At 40.8% G+C, this 25,284-nt stretch overlaps 1 protein-coding gene across 1 annotated transcript; it reads left to right on the forward strand.

Annotated features, from left to right (window-relative positions):
* Positions 1-544: 544 nt before the first annotated feature.
* On the forward strand, positions 545-25,276 carry dnajc5ab (DnaJ (Hsp40) homolog, subfamily C, member 5ab). Its single transcript, XM_074681686.1, has 5 exons — positions 545-770; positions 23,205-23,369; positions 23,746-23,959; positions 24,317-24,488; positions 24,581-25,276. The coding sequence occupies exons 2-5, from the start codon at positions 23,263-23,265 to the stop codon at positions 24,676-24,678; spliced, it is 591 nt and encodes a 196-aa protein (XP_074537787.1). The 5' UTR covers positions 545-770; positions 23,205-23,262; the 3' UTR covers positions 24,679-25,276.
* Positions 25,277-25,284: the final 8 nt, after the last annotated feature.

The raw sequence follows: 25,284 nt of genomic DNA on the forward strand, positions 1-25,284 counted from the left end.
TCCTCTATGCTTGTTTGTGCTGATTTGTTTGTGCACTTAAAGTCCAAGTGTAGATAAAGTGCAGTGTAGATAAATCCCTTTTTCTATTGCTTTAGAGTGTTTTTTATAAATTCTTGCATGGATCATTTGTGCGTTGTTGGCCCCATAGGGCTGATCTTACGTTGGGTGCAACAAATGGAGGCTGGACCATATGATAAGATAAGCTAAACATATGTACTTACTGTTTAAGAAGGATTTGTGATTGACAATGCCATTATGCAGTTCTGAATGTATTCTATTTTGTTCTGAGACTTCAGCTCTTGAGAAATTTTTCATGTTTTTAAAGATTTTGTATCCAAAAGTTATAGCTCTTATTATTATTTCGTATAACTTTAACGCTGAACAATAAAGTCTTGACATTTTCTGTGGGTTGATAGAGCTGTTACACGCAAAAACTTGTTTAACCACTCAGATTATCGATTTCCCGAGGAGCTTTTGAATGCAGCATGTCTTACTTCCGTGTTGATTTCCTGTTGTATCGTGCACGCGCCTGCTGTCACTGTGACCGCGCAGGAGAGGAGTGGGAGGGGCTCCGCGCGCCCTCTCTGCCCGGATTGACAGCTCGCTCCCTCCCGGTGTAGCCGTTAGCTCAGCGCCGTGATTGCACTGCCGGCTGTTTGAATGGTTTAGCGGCGGAGAGCGGGGCAGGACTGGGATGCAAGTGCTATAAAAATCCAGAGACGCTTCACTCAGAGGAACAGAGAAGCGACAGCAACCGGAGTTTAAGACAGGTAAGAGACACTCAGAGTTAGCTTCAGGGCTAACATTAGTCAGCTTTACTGCCCTTGGATTAGTTAGCGAGCTAAGCGCTAACTGTCTGATGGAAACCAGGCTAAGCTAACCAACATGGATGCTGTGTGTGTGTTCCTTTGATGCGGTGCCTGGAGATTATCCGCTTTACACGGTTTGATTCCCGAGCCGACCGGTATTTTCTAGTTCGGTGTCCAGTCACGAACCCGGAGCCCAGCAGCACGTGAGCGCGGGCAGACGTTAGGTCCTCATCCCGGGCTGGTGTATTGATTATAACGGCTCTGAACGGTCCAGATTTAGGAGGTAAAACAGTGAGAAGACATCACAGGATAAATCCGGATTTACAGTCTCTGTGTGGCCAAGTGTGTTTGTTTCACTCGCCCGTCTCTGGAGACGTTTCGGACAGGTGCAACTTTCCATACAAGTTGATTTATTACATGTCTGCGACAGAAACAATCTATTTCAGATCAATAGCCAAGTGGTCCAGATTATTTCCATTGTGTGTGGCTGCTCCTGTTACTGGTGTGCCTGTGAGTGGATCTGAAATAGCTGGAGGAGAGTCTGCGATGGGAACATGGTGGCAGGTGGCGTTACAAACTGTTTATAGCTGTTTATATTTCAGTCTAAAAACACTTCCTCTCACAGTACATTATCATTAAACCAGGGGTCTGCAACTGCTACTGTCATAAGAGCCACTTTGCCTCAGCTCACCTGGGTTAAAGTCATTCAGGAGCCACAAAATCTACTGTATCTTCACAAAAAAGAAAAAAAGGTGTATGAAATTGTAAAAATAGTAAAAAAAAAACAAACAAACAAACAAACTAGTAAATCAATATCTTAACCAGACTTTTTGTGTTTATAAAAGTGTAGATGAAATGTCTTACTCTAGAAGTTTTAATAAACTTTGCAAATATTTTTAAAATTGATGTCATTGCATTCATAAATTTACCAGATGTTTTAAAAGAATGCAATTTAAAAATGTGCAAAAAGTTGCAAAAATTCCCCAAATTCTCATATTTCAAACATTTGCCAGGATGTCATAAATTTTCAATAAAGAATGTAATTTAAAAAATTTTGAACATTTTCCAAATACTGTTAAAGTGTGTTCAGAAAACTGAATTTAACTTTTTTTGTATAAACTTGCTTATATGTGCAAGAAAAACTCAAAAATGTCTTTTTAATTTGATTTTTTTCTAGAGTTGAAAAAAGTCATTAAAATGAAAATGTAAAAGTGTGAAAAAAGCTTTAAAAAATGCAAAAAATCTAAAAAAGAAAAATGGAAAGCTTTTTACGCGAGATGGAATGTATGTTTAGTCCAACAAATTGTTAACACATGATCAATTTTAGTGTCCATGTCTTTAAATCTTTAAACATCGATACCCCCTGCAAGAAAAAACAAAACAAAAAACATTTCTATAATATTTTTTAAAGTTACGAGGAGCCTCTGCAAAGGAGTCAAAGAGCCACATGAGGCTCCAGAGCCGCAGGTTGAAGACCCCTGCATGTAACGATTGACTAAGAGTTATGATTCTGATAGGGGGTGTAGCCTGGCCCAAAAGTTATAAAAAGACAACTTTATTAGAAAAACAAGCACAGCTTAATACAATATAATAGTTTCTAATACAACATGTAAGTTCAGGAAAGGGTGTTATGCTAATTTTCAGGCCATATGTTAGCCTTCTGATAGCTTAGCATGATTTGCCGCTACAAAAACTCTTTATTTCTCTCATATTGGGTTGGATGTCTTTGAAAAATCCCTTTCAGCATCTGTCAGAAACACTTAAGTTCAGCCACCAGCATTCCAGGAACCAGCACTCGAGAAGCCTCCACTACTGTTGTCATGCTACAAAGTCTTTTTGTACAAAATGACATGAATTGAGATAATGGTTTTTGTGCTGGACTCCAAATCTCACCAAAACAAAGAAAATGTAGAAGAGGTATCTGAAAATAGCTACTGCATATCTCACAATTGTCCTCACGCCTTTTTAGAGATAAGCTTTATCAGGACCGTGTATCGCCATATCTGCTCTCTAAACTCAGGGAGTGGCTGACCAGTTGTTCGGTGGTTACACCTCTGATGTTTCAGCCATAAAGCTGCAGCTTCAGTGACCCCGTCCTGTAGTTAAAGTCACATCTGATTCAGCTCTTTGTCCAGGAAGCTTTTTTTTTTTTTTTTTCAAACTGTGTCATTTTCTGACTCAGCTGTGGTCTTCAGGGGATAAGAGGGACCTGGTAATGCTGTGTGATGTCACCAGGATGATGTCTGGTCCCAGTGGTCATCAGTGAGTCATAAAAAAAAACGCCAGTCACATTAAATCAGGTTACACCTCGCTAACGGAGCAGCAGTAGTAGGTCAGAGGAGAGATTATCACTGCTGCCTCACCGCAGGATTTAAATCTGATCTAATTTATCTTTTATTTGTTAGAGGAGCTGACATATATCTGATACGTTTCATTTGGTTCCCATGCTTTCAGATATTTTCCCTCATTCCCATTTTCATTAAACAGACAGTGAATGAAAGCAAATGCATCAACAATCCTCAAATCTTACATTTTTGGGTGGAATTACACTTTAGACTACATTTAAATTGAAGTGCAACAAATCAGTTCTTAGGGTATAAATTAAAAAAGGCAACAAATCCTTTTTAAGGAGCTAAAATCAGGGAAAGTGTTAACTTCTAGCTTGTAAGCTTGTTGCTCATTAAGAGATTTATTGTTTCAGCTTCACTTAAACCACTTTGACCAACTAAAGTGTAAATATTTAACAAGCCTAATGCAAAGCTGGATTCAATGTGGTTAAAAACTACTTGTAATGAATTGGAAAGTATGTTTGCTTTTCAGGAATTCCCCAAACCCCCAGACTAGGAGCTGATTTATGTTTTCTGTGTTAAATTTTGATCTTATACTTCTCCACATGTGAGCTGATCCAAACTGGACTAACTTGTATTAGCTGTGCTCAAGTGTTTCCTGTCAGAGTGTCTCTTCCATGACCCTTGAAAACCTAAAATTATCCCCCAGCTGGGGTTCCTACTTTGGCTGCTGGTATTTGGTTTTGATATTTGTATCCTCACACAGAAGCGTGACCGGCTTCGTATTCAGCCTCTGACCAAGGAATCAAAAGAGCTGAAAGCAGGAGCTGAGCTCTACAGAGCCGCTTGATTCATGAATGATTTAATGTCATTTTCCAACCCAATTAATGAGTGAAAGACCTGCCCAGTTTAGAGTATTTTTATCCCTTCGCTGTAATGGTATAACTCGATTTATACGCAGGCTCCAGATGGGTGAACTACAGTGGTGTTGTAGTCTGAAATAGCTGTGGCTTGGACGCTTCATGCATGACACACTTCTTGACACATCTATATAGACATTACTAATGACCTCGGAATGAAATTATGATATCTATAAACCTATGTGAAAGTATGAGGCAGTTTGGTCAAGTTTAAGTTCATTATCATTAAAAAAGTATATCATTCCTTTGGTTCAAACAGCTAATTGGATTTGGTCAAAAGTACAATTTTACACTTGATGATAATATATTTTATTTATTATTTTTTATTATAATTATTATTTCTTTATTTATTTATATTTATTATTTCATATTATAATTATTTTTATTATTATTGTTGTTATTTGTTCTTTATTTGTAGTTATTATTCTAATTATTATTTTATTTTTATTTATTTATTTTTATGTAAGAATGTACCAAAATAAAAATTATTGGCTGAAGCTGAAACTGAAGAAACTAAGGACAAAACCGAGACACTGAAAGAAATGATTAGGCTGATTGTTAGTACCATTACATTTGTGGCTAAGACTGTGTAATAACCTCAGAAAAATCAAGAAACTGCAAAAATTAATATTAATGTTTTAAAGAATAACACCATTTTCACAGAGATGGCCCCTGAGGTGCTTTGAAAAAGGGAGATTTTCTTTCTGTGTTTTTCTTGTGGTGGTTGTGACATTATTTTTCCTGACTCCCTATATGATAAATAGAGTGTTTCTGTCTGTGTGTGTCGCTTGAATTCCCCTCACATTGCACGCTTTGCAAATCCACAACATACTGTTTCAGCCATGTTATTTCCGTGTTTTTGGTGCATCCCTAAAAATATGAGGATATTTTGGCAGTGAGCCGTGTGGTGTGTGAAAAACAGAAGCTCTGGGTTCAGTTTAACCTGGTCAGTGTGAAACAGTTTGACTTGTTTTGAGGATTCCTGGTTGGGTTTGTGAGAGCGTGGCGTTCTCCAGAGACAGGAAGTAGATTTAGATTTAACATACATGTTTCTGATTTCGTACTCAGTCGTTTGTTGTTGTTGTTTTCCTGTTTTTAAACTGCTTCTTGATATCCGTGTGATTAAAACCGTGGTTATTGTACCATGAAATACCAGCAGAGACTCAGCAGAGCGTGTATTATCTGTGGTAACACGCTGATGAAACCTCATGTCATGAGTCTCGTCATGAGCGTGTTCTTGATCTCATGATCTGTGGTCACAGGGGCCGCCACAGACTCACCTTCCCTTTCCCTTCTCCTCCTTCAGCGCCTCACTTCCTGTCTCTGGCTCCTCCCCCTGGAGGACCCTCCTGCCCCCCCTCTGTCGCTCCATCTTCATCATCACGCTTTCCTCTCCATCACCCCCCTCCTTTCATGTGATTTCACTGCTAACATGCTAACAAGCTAACATGTATCTACTACAAAACATAGATCCTAAACCAGCCTCTTATCTAAAATCAAAACTCCCATTTTTACTGAAGTCTTACATTAGCCTCTTTTATGTCAAACAGTTGGCTAACTCGCTATGTTTACTCCAATTAAGGACAGGAAGCATGATTTTTCTTCATGTTCTCTTGAGTCGTCTCTGTCAATAATGGCTAAAACCTCAAGAAAAATCATGCAAAAGAGAAAAAAGTTTAAAAAAGACTCTTGTCAGAGTCTCCTCAGCTCTTTGACACATTTCAGTCCAGGTCATTACGGTGATGTTGTCTCCTGAGTTTGTCCATGAAGAAAGCTGGCGCAGAATGCTAACAGAGAGTTGATTGGACGTTAGCTAATGAATCAAATCAATCATTTTACACCACAGCATCCTGCTCTGACTGAATAACAGGTGACAGGCGATGTTAGTGTGAGTCTTTGGACGTGTTTCCCTCTCAGTCTTCCTCCCTGATTCCCAAACAGCAGAGGTGTTTAGCAGCGTCCATGTTCATACAGAGCTCTGCAGGAGTCATTCACCCTCACAGGCCAGCCAGGGAGCTAGCTTACTCTCTGGGTCCCCAGACAAAAGCCAAGAGGATTTCTTATTAGCTCCTGGATTATCTCAGCTTTAGCAAACAAGAGTTTATGATACTTCTGTAGTTTTGTCAGGAAGATAATCCCTCAACAATAAAACCCTCTTAAAGGTAAAGTGTGGAGCAATTAGAGACAGACTGAGGAGTCCCAGGTGTCAGGGATCACAATATGAGAAGATACTTGGTGAATCATCCTGAGAAGAAATAAGAAAACTCGAGGCATCAGCTGATGTTTCTTTGAATATAAAACCAAAAACCTACGCACGTTGATTCAGAGGGTTAGGAAACACTCTGGAGCTACTGTGTGGATCACCGTCATGGCCGTGCTTTAGTCAACACACTGACCATCTCCCTTCAAAGAGACTAAGACTAACGTTACACAGAGCCTCAAGCAAACAGAGAGCACCACCATCCTGTATCCTGAAAGTGAGAGAGAGAGATCTACCTGACATCCCTGTGCCTCTTCTTCTTGTCCTAAAAGTCCACCGTGGATCCACCTTCAACAGGGGAGACTTTAAACCTGGATCTCACCAAACATTTCCCAGGTTTAGAAACTCTACTTTTCAAGTCTTTATACAAACAAGCTACAAGCGAAGTCACATGACCATAAAGTTTCCATCAGTGATTTTAAAACTCATAGTTTGAGTTTGAGTCGGTAAAGACGGATTTGCACAGAGTCTCATACAGTGACTGAAACAGCTTTGTGGTTGTGTGGGAAAACAAAACAAGGAAATCTCTTCAGCTTGTGTTTACTAAAACTTTCAGGCAAGGCATTAATAATCCATTCAAATTAAAAGCCGTAGAACAGGGGTGTTCAACCTGCGGCTCTGGAGCCTCATGCGGCCCTTTGACTCCTTTGCCATGGCTCCTTGTAGCTTTAAAATTTTATTAAAATACAGGGTTTTTTTTTATTTTTCTTACAGAGGGTATTGATGAAAACAACACAGACACCAAGTAAAATCATGATTTAACATTTTGTGTAATTTTTTTTTTTTTTTTCAATTTTTCGATTTTTTTTATTTCAATTTTTTTGAGATTTTTGCAGATTAAGAAAAAGAATTCCCCATTTTTTTGGAGATGTAACAATTTTATTTTTTTTTTCTTAATGTAAATACCCTTTTGTTTTGCAATCATGGAAAGTTTTACAATTTTTGAAATTAAGCACAATTTTAAAATTGCATTATTCAGGGTTTTTTTTACAAATTTATGACATTTCAGCATTTTTTTTTAAATAGCAAGTTTTGCACATTTTTTTCATTTTTTTATTTTCCAATTATTTTTAATTTTTTCAAAACATTTTAAATAATTGAATTTTCATAAATTTTGCATATTTATTAAATCTATCACTTTACAAATTTATTTTTTTCCTTAAATTTGCAAATTTATTGAAAATTAAAAAAACTAAAAAATTACATTTACAATGTTATTAACACTAAAGCTTATATAATTAATTAACAGTTTATAAAGTTTTTTGTCTTAATGTGAAGATAAAGTGGATTTTGTGGCTCCCGAACGACTTTCATCCACGTGAGCTGAGTCAAAACGGCTCTTTAGAAAGTAAGGGTTGCAGACCCCTGCTGTAGAAGTAAGAATAAGGGGACTGTAAGCACATAAACGAAACTGTCTTTCTCTCATTTTGGGCTCGTCCTAATTCAAACCCAAGCTCCCTGTGTCCTGAGCTTCTTCTTCTCTGGTCTTAATGTTGGTTGTTATGAAACCAAACATGTCTCACGCTCTCCTCGGAATAAGATTAAGATTCCTGGAAATTCACCTCAGGTTTTACATCATTTGTAGCCGTCATTGAATCTGTTTGTGGTCGCTTTCACGACTGGTTTCCTCAGGTGTCGTTCCAACAAAAACAGCTGGAAACACGCGGCCACTGATTCAGATTTGAAACTTTTTCTACTTTTTAACTCTGGTGTTTCCACGTTAGGTCAGAGAATCAAACAGTAAGGAGGAAATCAGTTTAAGAAACATCAGACGCGTTGGGAGATGAGTGGAGGGTTGGTTTCCTGTTTCCCATGTGTGGAGCAGCTGTGTTTACCGTGTAGTCGTAGCAAAGAGACCTCGTCACAGCCTGTTTATTTAGAAACAAGGCGATGCACGTGTGTGTGTGTGTGTGTGTGTGTAACCTGATCTGAATGAATGAGGAGAACACACTCCTCAAAATTTAATCGTCTTTCTTTATGGAGCTTTGTTTTATTTTTTCTGACATAAGCAGGGACTAACGCTGAGCTTCATGAATAATTCTTGTGTTTTCTGCAGTCGTCAGTTTGTTTCTTTGTGTTTTAATGTTTTCTATCATGAACTGAACTGTTTTAGGAGGATTTTTAACCAGTAAATCCTTTAGATCTAATGATTTTGCAGCCTCACAGTCTTCCTGAAGGCTTTAGCACCTCTCTCAGATCTTAAGTCGTCCATCAGTCATCATCCATCAGCTGATACGAGGCCTGTGAGTAAACAAATACCTCGCTCTGGTTCTTCTCCAAGCATTTACACTCCATTATGAGAGCTGTATTGATGAAAGCCGACGGGAGCTGTGGTTGAATCCCCGACAGACCACTTGGAGATTAATAACTGAGCAGTGAGAGCTCCTGCAGAGGATGTGTTATCCTCGGTGTAAAAGCACCTTCTGGTGATATTTCCTTTATAAAACTGTAAAATCAAGTGACTGAGGCGTTCTCTTCAGTATCGAACCATGGAGGGACCATCGTCTGTTCACCAAAGACTGCTAAAGGAAAGTTTTGGATGAATTATTGAGAAATGTGGGACAATTCATGGAATGCAGTGATTGAATAATTGATGAATGCTGTGTAATACTGACAGCATCTGAAGAGGAGCTGAAAGAGGTGAGACCCAGAGGAGGAAGAGGAGAAAACATCGAGAAGTGACCAGAAAGTTGATTTAGAGAGGGAAGAGGAGGAGAGAGCAGGGGAAAGTGTGATCAGAGGAGAGGAGAGGAGAGGAGAGGAGAGGAGAGGAGAGGAGAGGAGAGGAGAGGAGAGGAGAGGAGAGGAGAGGAGAGGAGAGGAGAGAGCTGGGCTGACATGCTAACAAGGAGGTGATGACAAAGGTGTGGGGCAGAGAGAGGAGGAGGAGAGGAGGGATGAAGGAGACGATGGTGCAGATATGGAGAGGCAGCAGCTGTTTCTGTTCAGATCTTTTCACCCAAGAGGGCAAAGAAAAAGTTTAACAATGACAGGAAACAGAAGAATCAGAAGCTTTATTTATCCCAGTATTAGAATTTTGACAGCTGCCTTTTGGATGCCTTAAAATGAATTTAATTTCTTTTTCTTTTCTTTTTTTTTTTGCAAATTTTTGAAATTTCAAAATTTGTTTTTTTTTTTTTTTTTTACTTTTTGAGATTCAGATTTCTTAAAATATTTATTGCATATTTATTACAATTTGTAATTTTTTGCAAATTTCTAAAATTCCCCCCAAAAGTTGCACACTTTTGAAATTTCAAAAAAATCAGATTTTATTTTCATCTTCAACATCTTTCCATCTTTTTTATTTCAAAATTTTTATAGATTTGCAAAAAATATATATTTTTATATTTGCAAATTTATATATATATATATATATATATATATATATATATATATATATCACATGTACAATTCTATAAAATCAAAAACTTCTCGTTCAGATAATTATTCACTAGATTTTACAGTCTTTGTTTTGTGAAGATAAAGTAGATTTTGTGGCTCTTAAATGACTTTAAACCAGCTGAGCTGAGGCGAAGTGAATCCTGAAAAAGTAAAGGTTGCAGACCCCTGCCCATGGCTGTAGGCTGACTCAGTTACGTCTTCATGCAGTGTAATGGAATTTAACAGCTATGAATCATCAGAAAAAAAATGATTTTCTCTGGTTTTATCATTTTAAAGTTTGAGAAAATAAGGAAAAAATGTGTATAACAGGTTTTCAGGAGCCCTCAGCCTCAGGAACAGGAAAAATATTGGTGGTGACACAACATTCAAAGAATCTGTAAATGAAAAAAAGTCACTAAGGTTTGATGTCCTTCACCTCGACGGGCTCAGGACTAAAGCCAGGTGTAACTCCACAGTGTCTCCTGAGCAGCATAACGTCATCAAATCGCAGTAATTTCACAACATTATCAAAAGCTTTTAACGCTTACTGAACTATTTACAGTCAATATTATCAGTAATGTTCACACAGTTTACAGCATGTCTGAGGCGTCACGCTGATCTGCAGAGCAGCTTCTGTCAGTGATGAGACACAGAGCGGAGAGTTTACACCACGGGAAGTTAAGTTTAAAGGGTTTTCTAAGCATGGAAACAGGGTCTGTGTCCATCATCCAGGACTTACTGGAAACAGGAAGAAGAGTAACTTTTTTTTTTTTTTAACTAGGAATGGACAATGTTTTTCAAATATTCAGGTAGTTAAAAAAATCGAATAGTTCATGTGACGATCGTTTTGTCCTGTCAGCTCCAGGCCGCAGTTTTACGCAGGATGCTGGTTCAGTTACATTTCATTTAAAAACAAAAATGGGACAGGAAGTTGTGCACGGAAATCATCCAAAACGCCCAATGACTTTCAAAATAAAGCAAACCGTGTCCAAACCAGATTGTATTCAACCTATCCACACACTGATCTGATGATTTATGTTGCTGTGGTTCAGTTTTTGGGTTGGACAAATGGTTGGTGAATGCCAGTCATTTAAAAAAAGTGGTGTTTTGATCCTGGTAGTGGGATTCAGAAAAGAAAAATCCAACTATTCAGATTTTAGGAAGATTATATTTAATTGCCTGTAGTTAGTTTCTCCTCTGTTTGTTGACGAGGCTGAAATCAAAAGTCTTGATCCCTCTTCAATCTGGAGCATTTTCTTTTCAAGTGTCATTCAAACAGGTCATTTCATTGTAAAAAATAGTCAAATAAGAATGGAGGAGTCAACTGAATCATAGCAGCTCCAGTTTTAACCTTTTTCTTTTCTTTTGCCTTGACTGCTTGGTGGTGAAGTCAAAGCAGCCAAAGAGCTAAAGCGATTATCAGATGAAAAGGTTGATTTACTGAGGAGAAATCCCAAACTGCTCAGTTAATCTGATTTTGTGTTTCTTTAACAAAACAGTACCGAATGTTTACCAGTTAACTAATGAAGTAATGATGGCGTATGTGCCTTAACGAAGAATCAAAAAAGCGTCTCTGAAAACAAGACGTCAGAGACCAAAGTGCTCTGAAATCTGCAGACTGAGTTTTCTTTGTCGTCTGACTTTTCGGCCTCGGTCTGGGCGTAAAACAAGCGCTAACTGTAAATCTGACCCAATCAGAGAGGATAAAAAGATTAGCCGTCCCTCACCTCTACCCCACTTATTTCTTCTTTCATATAAAGTCCCATTGTGGAGCTCAGCAGAGGAGGAGACTGAGTTTATAATCTGTTTAAGGCCAGACTCAAGCTGGAGAGGGTTCAGATAAAACCAGAATCAGAAAACGCATCACCACAAACAGAAAGACCGTAAATCCTACATCTCTGTCAAACCCAGGTTTTTAAACGCTTCAAGACAGAAAACAGACGCTAACCGCAGGAAGTGACTCAGGGTAGCAGTCATGAAGACAGAGATGATGATGATGATCTGATGAAGGCCTGCTGTGGTGACGCTCTGCGCTGAGAGAAATCACGATCAGGACGCCGATGAAAGTCCTCAGTTTGTCTTTACTGCAGCGTAAAACCGAGGAGAGGATTTAGAAAAGTTTTCAGCAAACGATAGCAAAATAACCAGCGTTAGCCGATATTTCTGTTAAAATAAAAAGTCTTATTTCAGTCGTTTTGGAAGTACAGTAAGTCCTCTGCACCTCCACTGCTGTAGATGGCGCCGAAGAGCTACATAATCCCAAAGTATATTCAAAATATTTTATTTCTTAACTTGATACGGTGGGTTTTAAAGCAGTTAATACCAATGTTTCCTCTTTATTCTTGGGTCATTTGGTTTAAAATCAGTCACAGTTTATTTTTTACAGTGTAGTTGACCGAAAAAATGATACTCGGAGTCATGTTTTGGGCAATATTAGATTGTTTAGGAGTAGTTGTACAGTGGTTTAAGTGACAGTTGATTAACTTTAAGTTTTTAAGTTAAGTGTCTGTGTGAAACTCTGCATCTGACTTTCATTATTTCAAAAACAATAAAATAGAAAAGCTGTTTTGATTAGTTAACTGGGTATTATCATATCGTGACCCAAGTGTTGTGATGCATGTTGTGAAGTTGTTGCCAATACTCAGCCTATTTTTTTAACACCAGACCAAGTGAAAAGGTTGAATGAAGATGATGATGAAGTCAACAGACAACACCAGGAGCTATGTTTTCCCAAAAAATGCAAATCACATGTGAGTCAGTTTTTAGGATGTATTCAGGGGATCTGACATCATGTTATTAGATAGTTGAAGAAAAACGTTTCGCCCTCTGCTGGAAGGAGGTGGTAAGATTTTTCCATCCTAGCTTGGAAACAAGAATAGGATAGAATAGAGTAGAACAGAATAGAATAGAACTTTATTGTCATTGTAACAAGTACAATGAAACTGAAGTCACGGCAGCAATCTAGAAAACCAAAGTAAGAAAGTGTATAGAAAGTGTAAAAAGCTCCATAAGAAAATAGATGCTGACAGCTTGTCCATCACTGTCCAGTCAGCCAGCCTCCACCTCCACAGGGTCCAGGACTGAGCTTCTTCAGCAGTCTGTTCAGTCTCTGTCTCCTGGATCCTGAGATTAGCATGATGCTACTCTGCCCTCTGGTATTCCCTCTGTTGCTGGATTAGCACAGCTAGCTCGTCCATCTTATTGGAGATAGATCTTACGTTCCCAATAACGATGGATGGAAGGACAGGTCCATGTCATCACTTCTTAGCTCACGCCTCATCCTCACCTCCTTTTCCTCATCTAATGGGAAACATCTGGCCTTGCACCAGTTAGCATTGACATGCTACAGGCTGCTAACAGCTGATTTCACATGTAAACAATGCAGCCATGGTTACATGTAGGATCTCCAGACAAACACAGGAGAAAAGTAGTAAAAATATCACTGAAGACACAAAAAGTTTAGTGTCTATGACCAACAAATGAGCCAAACAAAGAAATGATCCACTCCAAATACAAAGATTACGAAAAAGGTGAAAAAATCACAAGAAACAGACAAAGAAGAGAGAGCTGCTGCAAAAGGCAGCCATAGCCAGCAGGGCGGCGCCTATCAACAAAACAAAGAACTAAAATGACGGATTTAAATTTGAACAAAAAATCCTGATACTTATGTGAATCGATTATTTTTCCCACCCCTACTAAACATGGACGCAGTCACTGGAGTTTCTCCCGTTTGTTTCCTGGAAAAGCTTTATGAAGCTTTTTAAACCAGGAAATATATCAAAAATATACTAAATTCAGCCTACCCTTGGTAGCACTACATATCCCATAATTCTCTGCATGCTAGTGGAATCAAAATACAATATAAATGGTAGTTTCAACACTGTAACAAGGTGTACATTTATTTATTTGGAAAGATTATTTTGAAAGTATTGGCTCTATTAGTAATATCGCGCTAGCGTTGCCAGGTTAGCCCCATTAGCCAGCTAGCTACGGTAACTCTTGATAATGCAAACAGAGAACTGTCTGTAGACCCTCCATCCCTGTTCACTTTGATCTATGAGCTCTGCAGCAACTTTTTGAGACCGCCCCAAGTGGACACTGGAGGAACTGCAGTTCTTTGCTCTCACTGTTTGGCCTCAGTTTCCAACACTGAGCGTTTGCCTGGTATCACCACATGATCGTCAATAACGAGGGAAAACCAGAGTCCTGCTGTGACGTCCAGCCAACTTTGACCCAGTGGCGCCGTGTTTTCACCTGTCATGAGTGTTATCATGTGACTTCACATGGACAGGCCATGGGACAGAGCAGCCAACAGAGGGTTTGTTTTTAGCCTGCAACCCAACAGGAATGTAAAAATAACACAACTGGGTCAAAACAGCCCGTTGGTACGACTGTGTCAGATTAACCTAGTATTGGGCTGCTGCTGCCTGATGACGGGTCAGTTTTCCACTGAGACCAGAACATGATCAACGACACAGCCACACACTTTAACAATGATTGAACTCCTTCATTTATGAAAACAACAGAAAAAGCAAAATGTCAGATCCATAGGAATACATTAGAAATAAACAATCCCTCAGTATTGATTTCAGAGTGAACTGATCTGCTGAAGTTGTGCAGGTTTCAGCAAGAAGATCAGAGCATGAAACAATCCCTGCATAATCTACATTCCATTTACACCCTGGACTTAATTTAGGAAAGTACAGAGTGTGTGTGTGTGTGACAGTGTGTGTGTGTGTGTGTATACAGAGCACAGCTGGTGGCTGGTGTTGGCAGTAACACAGACTAATGATCCATGTCTCCCCTGCTGGGCTGGAGTCACCGTAGAATAAATGAAAGCTGAGTCTGGTTGTTTGGAAAAGCTGAAACCTGCAGTTTGATCATCAGAGCAGTGAACGCTTCGGCCTCATCCCAGGATATTTCTCATATTTTTGTCCTTTTTACAGACAAGCTATTTTCAACTGTGACGCAGATTTTGCTGTACATGAAACTTTTCAAACTCTTCAACTCATATTTTTTTCTTTTTCTCTTGACTTTCATTCTGAGCAGGGAGGAGTCATGATTTTCACGTGTTTGTTGAACAAAAATAAATCAAAGAAATATTTAATTGGACTATGAACCTACAGCACAGGGGCTACACATTGGCTATAGTACGCCTGAAAGCTGTTACATAACATTAGAAAACTCAGGTAGATGATGTAAACAGGCCAGTGAGGAAAAGAAGTAATTGCAATACACTGTTAGACCAGCAGAGGGCAGTAAAATTGATTTATAACGCTGCGTTTTGTTTGTACTCTGAACTGGGAAGTCAGGAGTGGGATTGATGTTACCTCCCACTTTAGTGTTCCAGTTGCCAAGTTGGAAAAACTCACCTTAACAGCAGTATTTCTGAATATAAACATCAAATAATACTAAATATACAGCAGATTTATTGCGACTTAACACTAAACGCAATAGCGCAGCCGTTGTAGCAGTTTGCAGCCAGAGTCTGTGAGGGATTCTGGCAGAATCTTAGTGGAGCTGGGTGACAAAAATAATAATTATTTTTTTCTTTCGTGAGTCTAATCACTTCCTGACTCTACCTCCAGACATATTTTACAATCCCTGAAAAAAATACACAAGAACGTCAGCTGTCAGTCATCGTAAAACATGACGTAAAACCTCATTTTTAACCTCGTATAACTAATGAAAACTAAACTTTTCAGACAAAAGAGGACTTGGATCCAAGACAGCCAAATGTTATCTTCAAATCACCACAACAATCAGACGTGAGAAACATTTCTACCAGGTGGATTAATTTTTTAAAGTTTGACCACAGCCCATCTGGAATGACTGGGGAGATGGATTTTTAAACCTATAATGCAGCCAGCCACCAGGGGGAGCAGTTTTGGTGGAGACCTCACTTTGGGCCGAGCAAGATAACATCCTAACCCAGCTTGGTCTGCACCGGGGCTTAGACCAGCGACCCTATGATTGCTAAACCAAGTCCCTATGGCCTGAACCATTGCTGCCTTTATAAGGAAACAAATGTAATGGATTTCGTAGGGCCCTACTTTTTTATTATGAAAAGTCAGTTTCAGGTTCATTATTGTTCCACTACTTTTATGAATGATCAACAAACTTTTTCCGGAAACTTGGCCCATTTTTCTCAGTCTCCTGTCCGCACACAGGCTGCATTAAAAACAAATGAAACAAATGAAAAGTGCTGATTGAGATCTAAATAAAGGGAAGTTAGTCAGTCACACAACACAGCACTTTCAGTTCTCGTCTGGAGAAAGAATAAAAACTTTTTACTTCTCCATCAGAGTTCAGGTTTAGTTTCTGGAGCAGAGTTTGTGGATTTAATTTCAACCCTTTGGTTTGAGTTTGAAGTCTTTCTCTTCATGTTGGCGTGTTAAACACTAAATCCAGCCCTTATATCATCATGGATGAGTAAATACTTCAAGTCAAGTCAAGGGGGAATGAACTCATTAAAGCTCACTCATTACTTTGGCTCATAAACTTCAAAAACTCTCGAGTGTTGAGCTTTTATCCCACAGCAGCTCCTGATCAGAGCAGAGACGTTGCAGTAAATTCAGACTTTTTCGATGTATTTATTATTTGCAGTAATGAAGAAACTGGAATATTTCTGCACAGCTTCTCAGGTTTGGTTTCTGAGAAAAGATCAGTCTGAGACCAAAGTGAATCCACGCTCCTGAAGAAATAAAAATCTTTTCAAAGCGCGTTTTAGGGCGCCGCCTCCCGTCTCGTCTCTGTGTCCTGCTCGATGGCAGAGCTTCTGAGACTCCTCCCCCTCAGCGCACAGAGCCTGCAGCTGGTTAATAACAGCTCCTGATTTGTTGAAACATGATGGACAAGTGTTGTTTGCCACATGTTCCTCTCACACTTGTTTGTTTCTGCTTTTATTACAATCGTATGAGTCTGTGGCTCTGAATCCTGGGAGAGGGTTTACGTCTGTGCTAGTGTGTGTGTGTGTGTGTGTGTGTGTTGTAAAGAGCCTGTGGGTTGTGTATCATTGTTTTTAGTGTTATAAATCCAGCTGACACTAAAACAGCCCCATGTTGGCTCTGAGTCAGGCTCCTGCTGCAGTTTGGTTGTTTAGGAAAGCAGAGCGTGACAGAGGGAGGTGAGGACAGATGCTCACGACTTTACTTCATTCAGCAGGAAGTAAAACATGACGCTGTGAACACATGAATCCTACAGGCTGACTCTGTTCGTACTGTTCATCTGACCTCACAGCTTTACCTGTGTTACCTGTGTGTAGTGTGAAAACTTCCTCCCAGGTTGAGACAGATGTTGTGCGTACGGATGGGAGAAGAAATCCTCATACGATATATCAGGAATTTTTTTGTTTGGCAATATAAAAATCCTGATTCTTTGTCAAAAATTGAATTGCTAGAAGAGCATATCGTCACAGCCCTGATTGTGCAGGTCTAAAATCTCCTCCCCTCAGGCGTCTGAAAACAGTCAGACCAAGACCTGATCCCTGGGGACTGTCAAAGAGGAGAAAGTTTCACAGCAGACTCCTCAGCTGGTCGGGCCGTGATTCACAGAGGGAGGCTTTGATTTACAGATAACTCAAGTTTAGGGATCTGTTGGCGCAACGAGCCAGATTTTTGTGGTGCCAATTCGATTTAATTTATGATTCTTCAACATTTACTACTTTTTCTATTTTTAGTTTGTTTTTCTAACACCAGACCATGTGAACAAGTTCAATGATGACGATATTTTCCCATTAAATGCACATCACGTGAGTCAGAGAGAAACATTTCGCCCTCTGCTGGAGGAAAGTGGAAACTTTTTTTCCATTCAAGTTTAAAAACAAAGACTGAAATGAAGAATTTGAAGTTAAAAAAAAAAGAAATTTTGACAAAGAATCCTGATTTAAATATTGCCAAACAGAAAATCCAGATGTATTGTAGGGATGCGCCGATATGAAAATTTTGGCTGATACCAATATCCGGTATTAATATTGTTGTTATGGCTAATAACTGATATTTACAGATATCGATATTAGAGGTGTCCCAGTCCGATATTGATATCAGATATCGGTCCGATATCAACAAAAAAAACAAGTATCGGTGTCGTATCTGAATGTATCTAAAATCTCTGATATCAGCAGTTTCTGTTTCCCATTGGTTCATAATAAATGGGTCAGTTTTTCCTCATACCTACTGTTGCTGACTACTGTTCTTTGATTGAATAATATCACTTAATCAAGCCTTTTCTAACATGACAGACAAACTACAGAATAAGTAATTAAAGTATGCACGTTTAATGCTGATATCGTATCAGATTAATATCAGTATCAGCCAATACTCAATGCTGCAGTATCGGTATCGTATCGGAAGTGCAAATGTAATACCGGGACATCCCTAATCGATATTGGTTAAAAAAAAACGTATATAAATTCATATTCAGAGAAAACATGATTGTTTGGGTTTTGAAAGATCGTACAGGATGCTCTGAAAATGTCCGGCAGCCGATGAGTAAATATCGGCCGATACCGATATGTTAGAAAATGATCCAACTTGGCTGATACCGATATTGATACAGATGTAACATGCATCCTCTTAACAACTTCTTTGATTTAAATTCTTTTTTTTCAGTCTTTGTTTTTAAACTAGATTGGAAAAAAGTTCCCACTTTTCTCCAGCAGAGGGCGAAATGTTTCTCTCTGACTCAAGTGATGTGCATTTTATGGGAAAATATCATCATCATTTTACTTTTCCACATGGTCTGGTGTTAAAAAAGCAAATAAAACTACACAAACATCGCAAATGTCAAAGAATCGCAATTTAAATCAAACCGGCACCCCAAAAATTGTAACAGAATCGAAAAGCCAGAATAGCATAGCATATAGCATAGCATATATATATATATGTGTGTTGAGAAATAAATATGTTCAAATGAAAAACTTTGAAATTGACCCTGACCCAAGTTTTTTTAAGTAAGAAATAAAGTAGGTAAAAAGGGGGCGCCGTCTCTGCTATCAGAGTCTACTCATCGACACATGCTGATGGTCGCTACATTACCGCAACAGCAGAAGGCGCCAGCTTTTTGTGAAGCCAGTGACCTCACAGCGGAGACGCAGAAACAGGAGATGAGAAATGGAGTGGGGTCATGATCAAAAGTCCAAAGTGGATCAAAAGTGGGGCAAGTTCACAGACAGCTGAGGCGGCGGTATGATGCTAACATTCAGATAACGAAGGTGAATGCAGCAGAGACGTTAAACAACTGTCGGGCAGACGAAAACATGGAGCTACAGAGTGAAACGCCTGGCGATTGGCTTCTCTTTATACCTTTACAATTATTTGTATGTTCCCAAACCATGACTCATCCCGAGGTCTAACCTTCAAACCAAAGGTCGGCAGTGTGAGAGTATTACTCCATCACAGAGAAAATTCAGTGACCTGTGTGAGAAATGATCCTGTGACGTTCAAGAGGAGGCAGAAGTTTCAAACCATTAGATGTTAAAGCTCATTTCAAACCAAAAAAATAAAACAATCACTGAGAGAAAATGAAGAATGAAGCTGGTTTCTGATTGGAGAACTGTCTGAGACGCTTCCTGCGTCAGCCCAGCCTCATCTGGCAGGCACAGGTTGAGCTTTTACCTTAAACTACGCTGCAAAGCAAAAACAAGGCCTCATTAAAATGGATGCAAAATGATGCAAAAAAAATTTCCTGCAACTGTAAAAGAAAAAAAAGGCAGTACATTGACAAAATAATCAGTTATTATTGTGAATTAAGGTCATTTCAGTGATAGGTCAGGGAGTTTCTTTTATTTTTCAGGTTTTAAATTGTCTGAGTTTATGAAAAATGTGTATTTTAATATATTTTCCAGAAAAGCGCTGAAAAAAAAAAAATAAAACCTCTATGACATAAAGTACGGGTGTTATGTAAGAAGACTTTCTCTATGCAAAGTGAAAATCCTGCAGCCTCTGACACTCAGTGGAAACTATAAAAACTGTGTCTGAAGTGTGTGAGACACACACCATATGCTGTGATGTTTATCGTGTGTGTGTGTGTGTGTGTGAACGCCTCGCTCTGTTCCGTCCTGTGATTGGTCGATTCAGCTCACAGCTCGTGTGACAGGTCGTCCTCTCAGGTGGGCTGAGACTCCAGAGTGTGAGCGTGGTTAATGCTACACACACTGACACACACACACACACTGAGGCAGTCAGTGTGTTGATAATCCCTGGGGTACGGATGCTCTGCTCTCATTGGTTAATCCCGGTCAGGTGGTGGGGAATCTGGGCTGTGATTGGTTAATCTGAGGCACAGTAGTATGCAGGATTTAAGGAGGTGTTAAATCAATGTGTTGTCAGCCGTGTGTGTGTGTGTGTGTGTGTGTGTGTGTGTGTGTGTGTGTGTGTGTGTGTGTGTGTGTGTGTGTGTGTGTGTGTGTGTGTGTGTGTGTGTGTGTGTGTGTGTGTGTGAGGCAGTGCAGCCATCTGGTGCAGTATAGGTCTTTGGATTTGAAGTAGTGGCTGACTGGAGTCAACAAACAGCAGTGTGTGTGTGCATGTGTGCGTGTGTGTGTGTGTTTACCTGTAGCTTTTGGCAGTGTGTGTGTTCATGGCGTGGATGTGTGTGTCTTTTATGCTCTGTCTCTGTGTCTTTTACTCCACCCTGTGTGCGAGATTATCCCTGTGTGTGTAGGAAGCTGGTCAGTCAGTGACAAAGTTAACCTCCTCCCACACACACACACACACACACACACACACACTCACACACACACACACACACACACCCCTCAGCAGGTCAGAGGAGTGACATTTTTAACATCCAGTGTTTGAAGTACTTTAGTGTTTACGTGTTTCATTCAGAAGTGTTTTGTGATGGCGCCACCTGCTGGCATCAGTCAGACAGCTGCGCCTGCATGCTTCCTTCTCGGGTGGTCGCTCAAAATCAAAGTCCTCCAATATTATAATATGAAGTAATATTAATAATAATATTTCTTTCTGGTTGTTGTTTGGGAGTTTGGGGAAGTGTTTCCATCACGGCAGCAGGAGGTGAGAAGATGCAGCGGTGCGTTCACTACGGTGTGCAAAAAGGGACAAAATAGCACAAAATAGCAGATCTCCTGGTGCGGTATTTGCTCACCATGAGCAGTGGAGGCGTGAAGCGTCTCCTTCTTCGTGGTTTAAGTCTGCTGCAGGCCGTCTGTGGGCCTGGATTGGCTTACTGTGGTCTCTCTAAGCCTGCTAACCCCCATACACCTGCTGTCTGAGAGGGACAGGCTCTGTGTTAGTGCTGGGGTCAAAGGTCAGGGGAGTGGATCCACAGAAATATTCAGCAGGAATAAAACAAAACTGATTCAGAGATGAGGATTAGTTCCACCTGTTCTGTAGATATTTTCATGACTTAGAGCCATCTTCACTGTATTCTGTCGTTGTTGTTGTTGTTGTTGTTGTTGGGTCTGGTTTAGTGTGCTCCTCTTGATCCCTGCTGTCCATAAGCTCTGCAGCCCTGCACTGTTTCTCCCATCATGGCTGACCAGCAAAACGCCGTCTGACTCTCTTCATCTCCTTCCTTCTCCCTCTGGGTTAGCATTCATGTTTATTATTCATTCTGTAAAAATCATCTGTGCCATGTGAAGCACGGATAGCTGGTGAATGGAGTGATGCACAGACAGCCTGTGTGTGCCACGTGGAACACAGACAGCCTGTCCATTTCATGTGGAGTAGGGATGGGCATTGATAAGATTTTATTATCAATCTTTTTTTTCATGTGACTAAATATGTAGTTGGTCACTGGGTCTGGATATCTCCCGATGTAAAGGTGTGTAGTGGTTATAGAATTATTTTAAGTTGTTTGGAACCTTGCCATAGTTATGAAGCTAACTATGAGCCAAACTTTTCTTTCATTAGCTTCAAAGTATTTAGACATTTAGAGTTCTCAGTGTTGTTTAAAAAGAATAACTGTGATATGTTTCTGTGATGAAAGTTGAAATTCTACTCTGAAGCCAAAGTTATATCAATGTATGCTAACTACCAGCATATCAATGTAATTTCCTGTATACATTAGCATGAAGCTAGCTCTATTTTGTTTATTTTGAATGTATTGAAAAGGAATCTTCTGTGAGAGAGTAACGCAGATTTAAATGAGTGTTCAGTTCCTTATTAAAATTTCAAGCTAGAAATCCTTAAACAGGGTTTTCTTGGGAATTGTTAGCTAACTGCTAAGCTAAGATAGCTGCAGCAGACTAGTCCCCTAAGGTCCTGCAGCTCTGGCTTAGTGTAAAGCATCGATAAGAGAATCGTTAAGCACAAAGGCTAACGATATCAATGGATTGAAACATTTCTTCATTTCTTGTTTTCCTCAACAGGAACTGGTTTTCAATTCCCAACCCTAATGCGGAGCACAGATAGGCTGTCCATGCCATGTGGAGCACAGACAGCCTGTTGCCAGTATTTGATTGTTATTTTACAGTTTTATTTTTTCAGTGCTGTAATTAAAGAGAAAAGAGTTTTATTGTTGAAATTTTTTTTTTTAACTTTGTCAGTAATTTTTTGCAGTGTGCTGCCCTCAGATGATAAACTGACTCCTTCCTCTGAAGTTAATAAGTTCCTTAAAACTCTGGACTTTGAGATGCACCTGAGTTTCTCCTGACTGCAGATTACTCAGAGTGATTATTAAAAGCACTTCTCCAACACTGAATTGGTCAACCAATAGATGATGTGCACAGGATTGGATATGAACTTCCTGTTTTGCAAATAGTCAGGGTGTCCAGTTTACTTCCTGTCTCGGTCCCTCAAACTCAGATGAAAAGAGAAACCTGATCAGTCCATTCTTTCGCTATATTTGGGACAGTTGTGGTTTTCCTTTAGGTGTTTTTGCAGCTGATTAAAAAGTTTGTACCTAATTGTCCAAACCTGGCTCTGTAGCTCCTGTTTCTGGAAACATAACTGGAGCTCTCCTAACTTTCTCTGGACAGTCAGGTGTAATTCCCGAGCAGTGATTGTGATCTTGTTGATCTTATCAGCGTCTTGTTCGCTGCTCCTGCTCCTGCAGGAATGCGCGGCTCATTCAGGACGCAGGTAATAAATCTTCCTCACTCACCTGCCCTCCTGGCTGAGTGGGATAACCTCAGGTAACCCCGCTTTAAGTCGTTTATTCCTTTCACTTCCTGTAAACACATCACACCCGTAAATCCCACTTAGAGCTGCAGCGTGTGGACAGGACGGTGCTGACGAGCAGCTTTACGCTCAGCGCCAGAGGAGGAGGGAGGAGTTAGGGTCCACATGGAGTCTGATGGAGCTCTGTGACGTTTTTAAGACAAGTTTTTACACGACAAGTTTTTACACGACAAGTTTTTACACGACAAGTTTTTACACGACAAGTTATTACACGACAAGACTTAGTGACGGTCGTCGTCCCTGCAGCTGGACTTTACCTCTGAACCAGGGTCTGAGCTGGTTTCTGTCCCAGAGACAGATTATTTTTATCACTGTGACCAAAATGATTTAAATATCATCTTATTCCAGTTTGAAGCTTCATTCGATCGTCTTTTCCTCAGGTGTTGTTGTTTCCTGCTTCACAGGTGAGCTGCTGAGAGCGAGCGAGGGAGAGAGAGAGAGAGAGAGAGAGAGAGAGAGGCCATGGAGCAGCAGAGGCAGAGAGCTCTCTCCACCTCAGGAGAATCACTGTACGTCGTGCTGGGAGTCGACAAGAGCGCCACCAACGAGGACATCAAGAAATGCTACAGGTACACACACACACACACACACACACACACACACACACACACACACACACACACAGGAAGTCCAGGCTCAGGAAAAGGCAGTCCCTCTGTTGGGGGCGTCTTTTCCCTCATTAGCCACCAGAGGGAGCCAGAGGCCCGTCAGGACCAGCTCTGCAAATGGATCAGCTGATCCTGGGAAAGTGAATCATAAACTCTTTAAAACTCTCACTCTCTGAAATTTGATTTTTTTTATCGTTTCCGCCCACACTCCTCTTATTTAATTTTGTCTCTAAAGACCACGGACATGAACCCACTGAAGATCTGAGGGAGCAGAGGAAACAGCCACAGACTGTCAGCGTGCCGTTTCTGACTCCCTCTGGATCTTTTCATTTCACAGGAAACTGGCGTTAAAGTTTCACCCGGATAAAAACCCCGACAATCCGGACGCAGCAGAAAAGTTCAAAGAAATCAACAACGCCCACTCCATCCTGTGCGACGCCACCAAGAAAAACATCTACGACAAATACGGCTCCCTGGGGCTCTACGTGGCCGAGCAGTTCGGAGAGGAGAACGTCAACACCTACTTCGTCCTGTCCAGCTGGTGGGCCAAGGTAGGTCCAGGAGGGTGGGGCTTCAGAGGGGTCTGTAGAACGGGTCCAGGAGGGCGGGGCTTCAGAGGGGTCTGTAGATCGGGTCCAGGAGGGCGGGGCTTCAGAGGGGTCTGAAGGATGGGTCCAGGAGGGCGGGGCTTCAGAGGGGTCTGTAGATCAGGTCCAGGAGGGCGGGGCTTCAGAGGGGTCTGTAGGACGGGTCCAGGAGGGCGGGGCTTCAGAGGGGTCTGTAGGACGGGTCCATGAAGGCTTCATATCTCTGATTAACACCTCCTCCTCCTCCTCCTCCTCCTCCTCCTCCTGCTCCTCCTCCTCCTGCTCCTCCTCCTCCTCCTGCTCCTCCTCCTCCTCCTGCAGGCCCTGTTCGTCTTCTGCTGCCTGTCCACAGGGTGTTATTTCTGCTGCTGTCTGTGCTGCTGCTGTAACTGTTGCTGTGGGAAGTGTAAACCGCGGCCGCCCATGGACCAGGAGCCAGAGTTCTACGTGTCCCCTGAGGACCTGGAGGCCCAGATGACGGCTGATGAGAGGGGTGAGGACATGTGATCTCATGTTGTTTGGTTTTAACTGCTTCCTGTTGGGAACCATCGTTTACACGTGTGTGTGTGTGTGTGTCTCGTCCAGATGGCGGTGACCCCATCGTGATGCAGCCGTCCTCGGCCACAGAAACCACCCAGCTCACCTCTGATGCCCACCACAGCTACAGGACCGACGCTTACTGAACACACACTCACACACACACACACACAGTTAACCAAACACTCAGCTGGCTCTATCATAATCACAGGACAGCTGCACACACACACACACACACACACACACACTCCTCACACACTCTGTTCTGGTTGGTTTTTTCTCCTTTTAATCCACGCAGTGAAACACACAGGAACACAGCAGCTGATGCTCTGAATCAGTTTCTCACTGATTCAGATTCACTGTGAGGAGAGGAGGAGGAGGAGGAAAGGAGAGAAGAGGAGGAGGAGGAGAGGAGGAAACACGTCCTGTGGACAGAGGGAGGACCTGAAACAGCTGATTTTATGTTTTAAAGGATGAGGAGCAGAGAAACTGAAACTTAGTCAGAGACAGACGCTGTGACGCAGCAGGAGCAGGAAGTGATTTTACAGCGAGGACATGTCAGAGCGTCTGAAATCAGCTCGTTAAAATCTGACCAATCAGAAAACTGCAGCACAGAGAGAAAGAGACAGGACAGAGGAAACTTTCTGATGTTTATTTTATATTTTTATTCCTCTTCTTTTTGTTGATTTTGCCACGACAGATCTACAGTTTCATTAGGGTTTTTTTTTTTTTTTACTCTTTTTTTTTTTCTT

Source organism: Halichoeres trimaculatus, unplaced genomic scaffold (genome assembly GCF_033239565.1).
Source record: "Halichoeres trimaculatus isolate MK-OKI-2021-1 unplaced genomic scaffold, fHalTri1.1 fHalTri1_scaffold_11, whole genome shotgun sequence".
In the NCBI taxonomy this organism is placed as follows: Eukaryota; Metazoa; Chordata; class Actinopteri; order Labriformes; family Labridae; genus Halichoeres; species Halichoeres trimaculatus.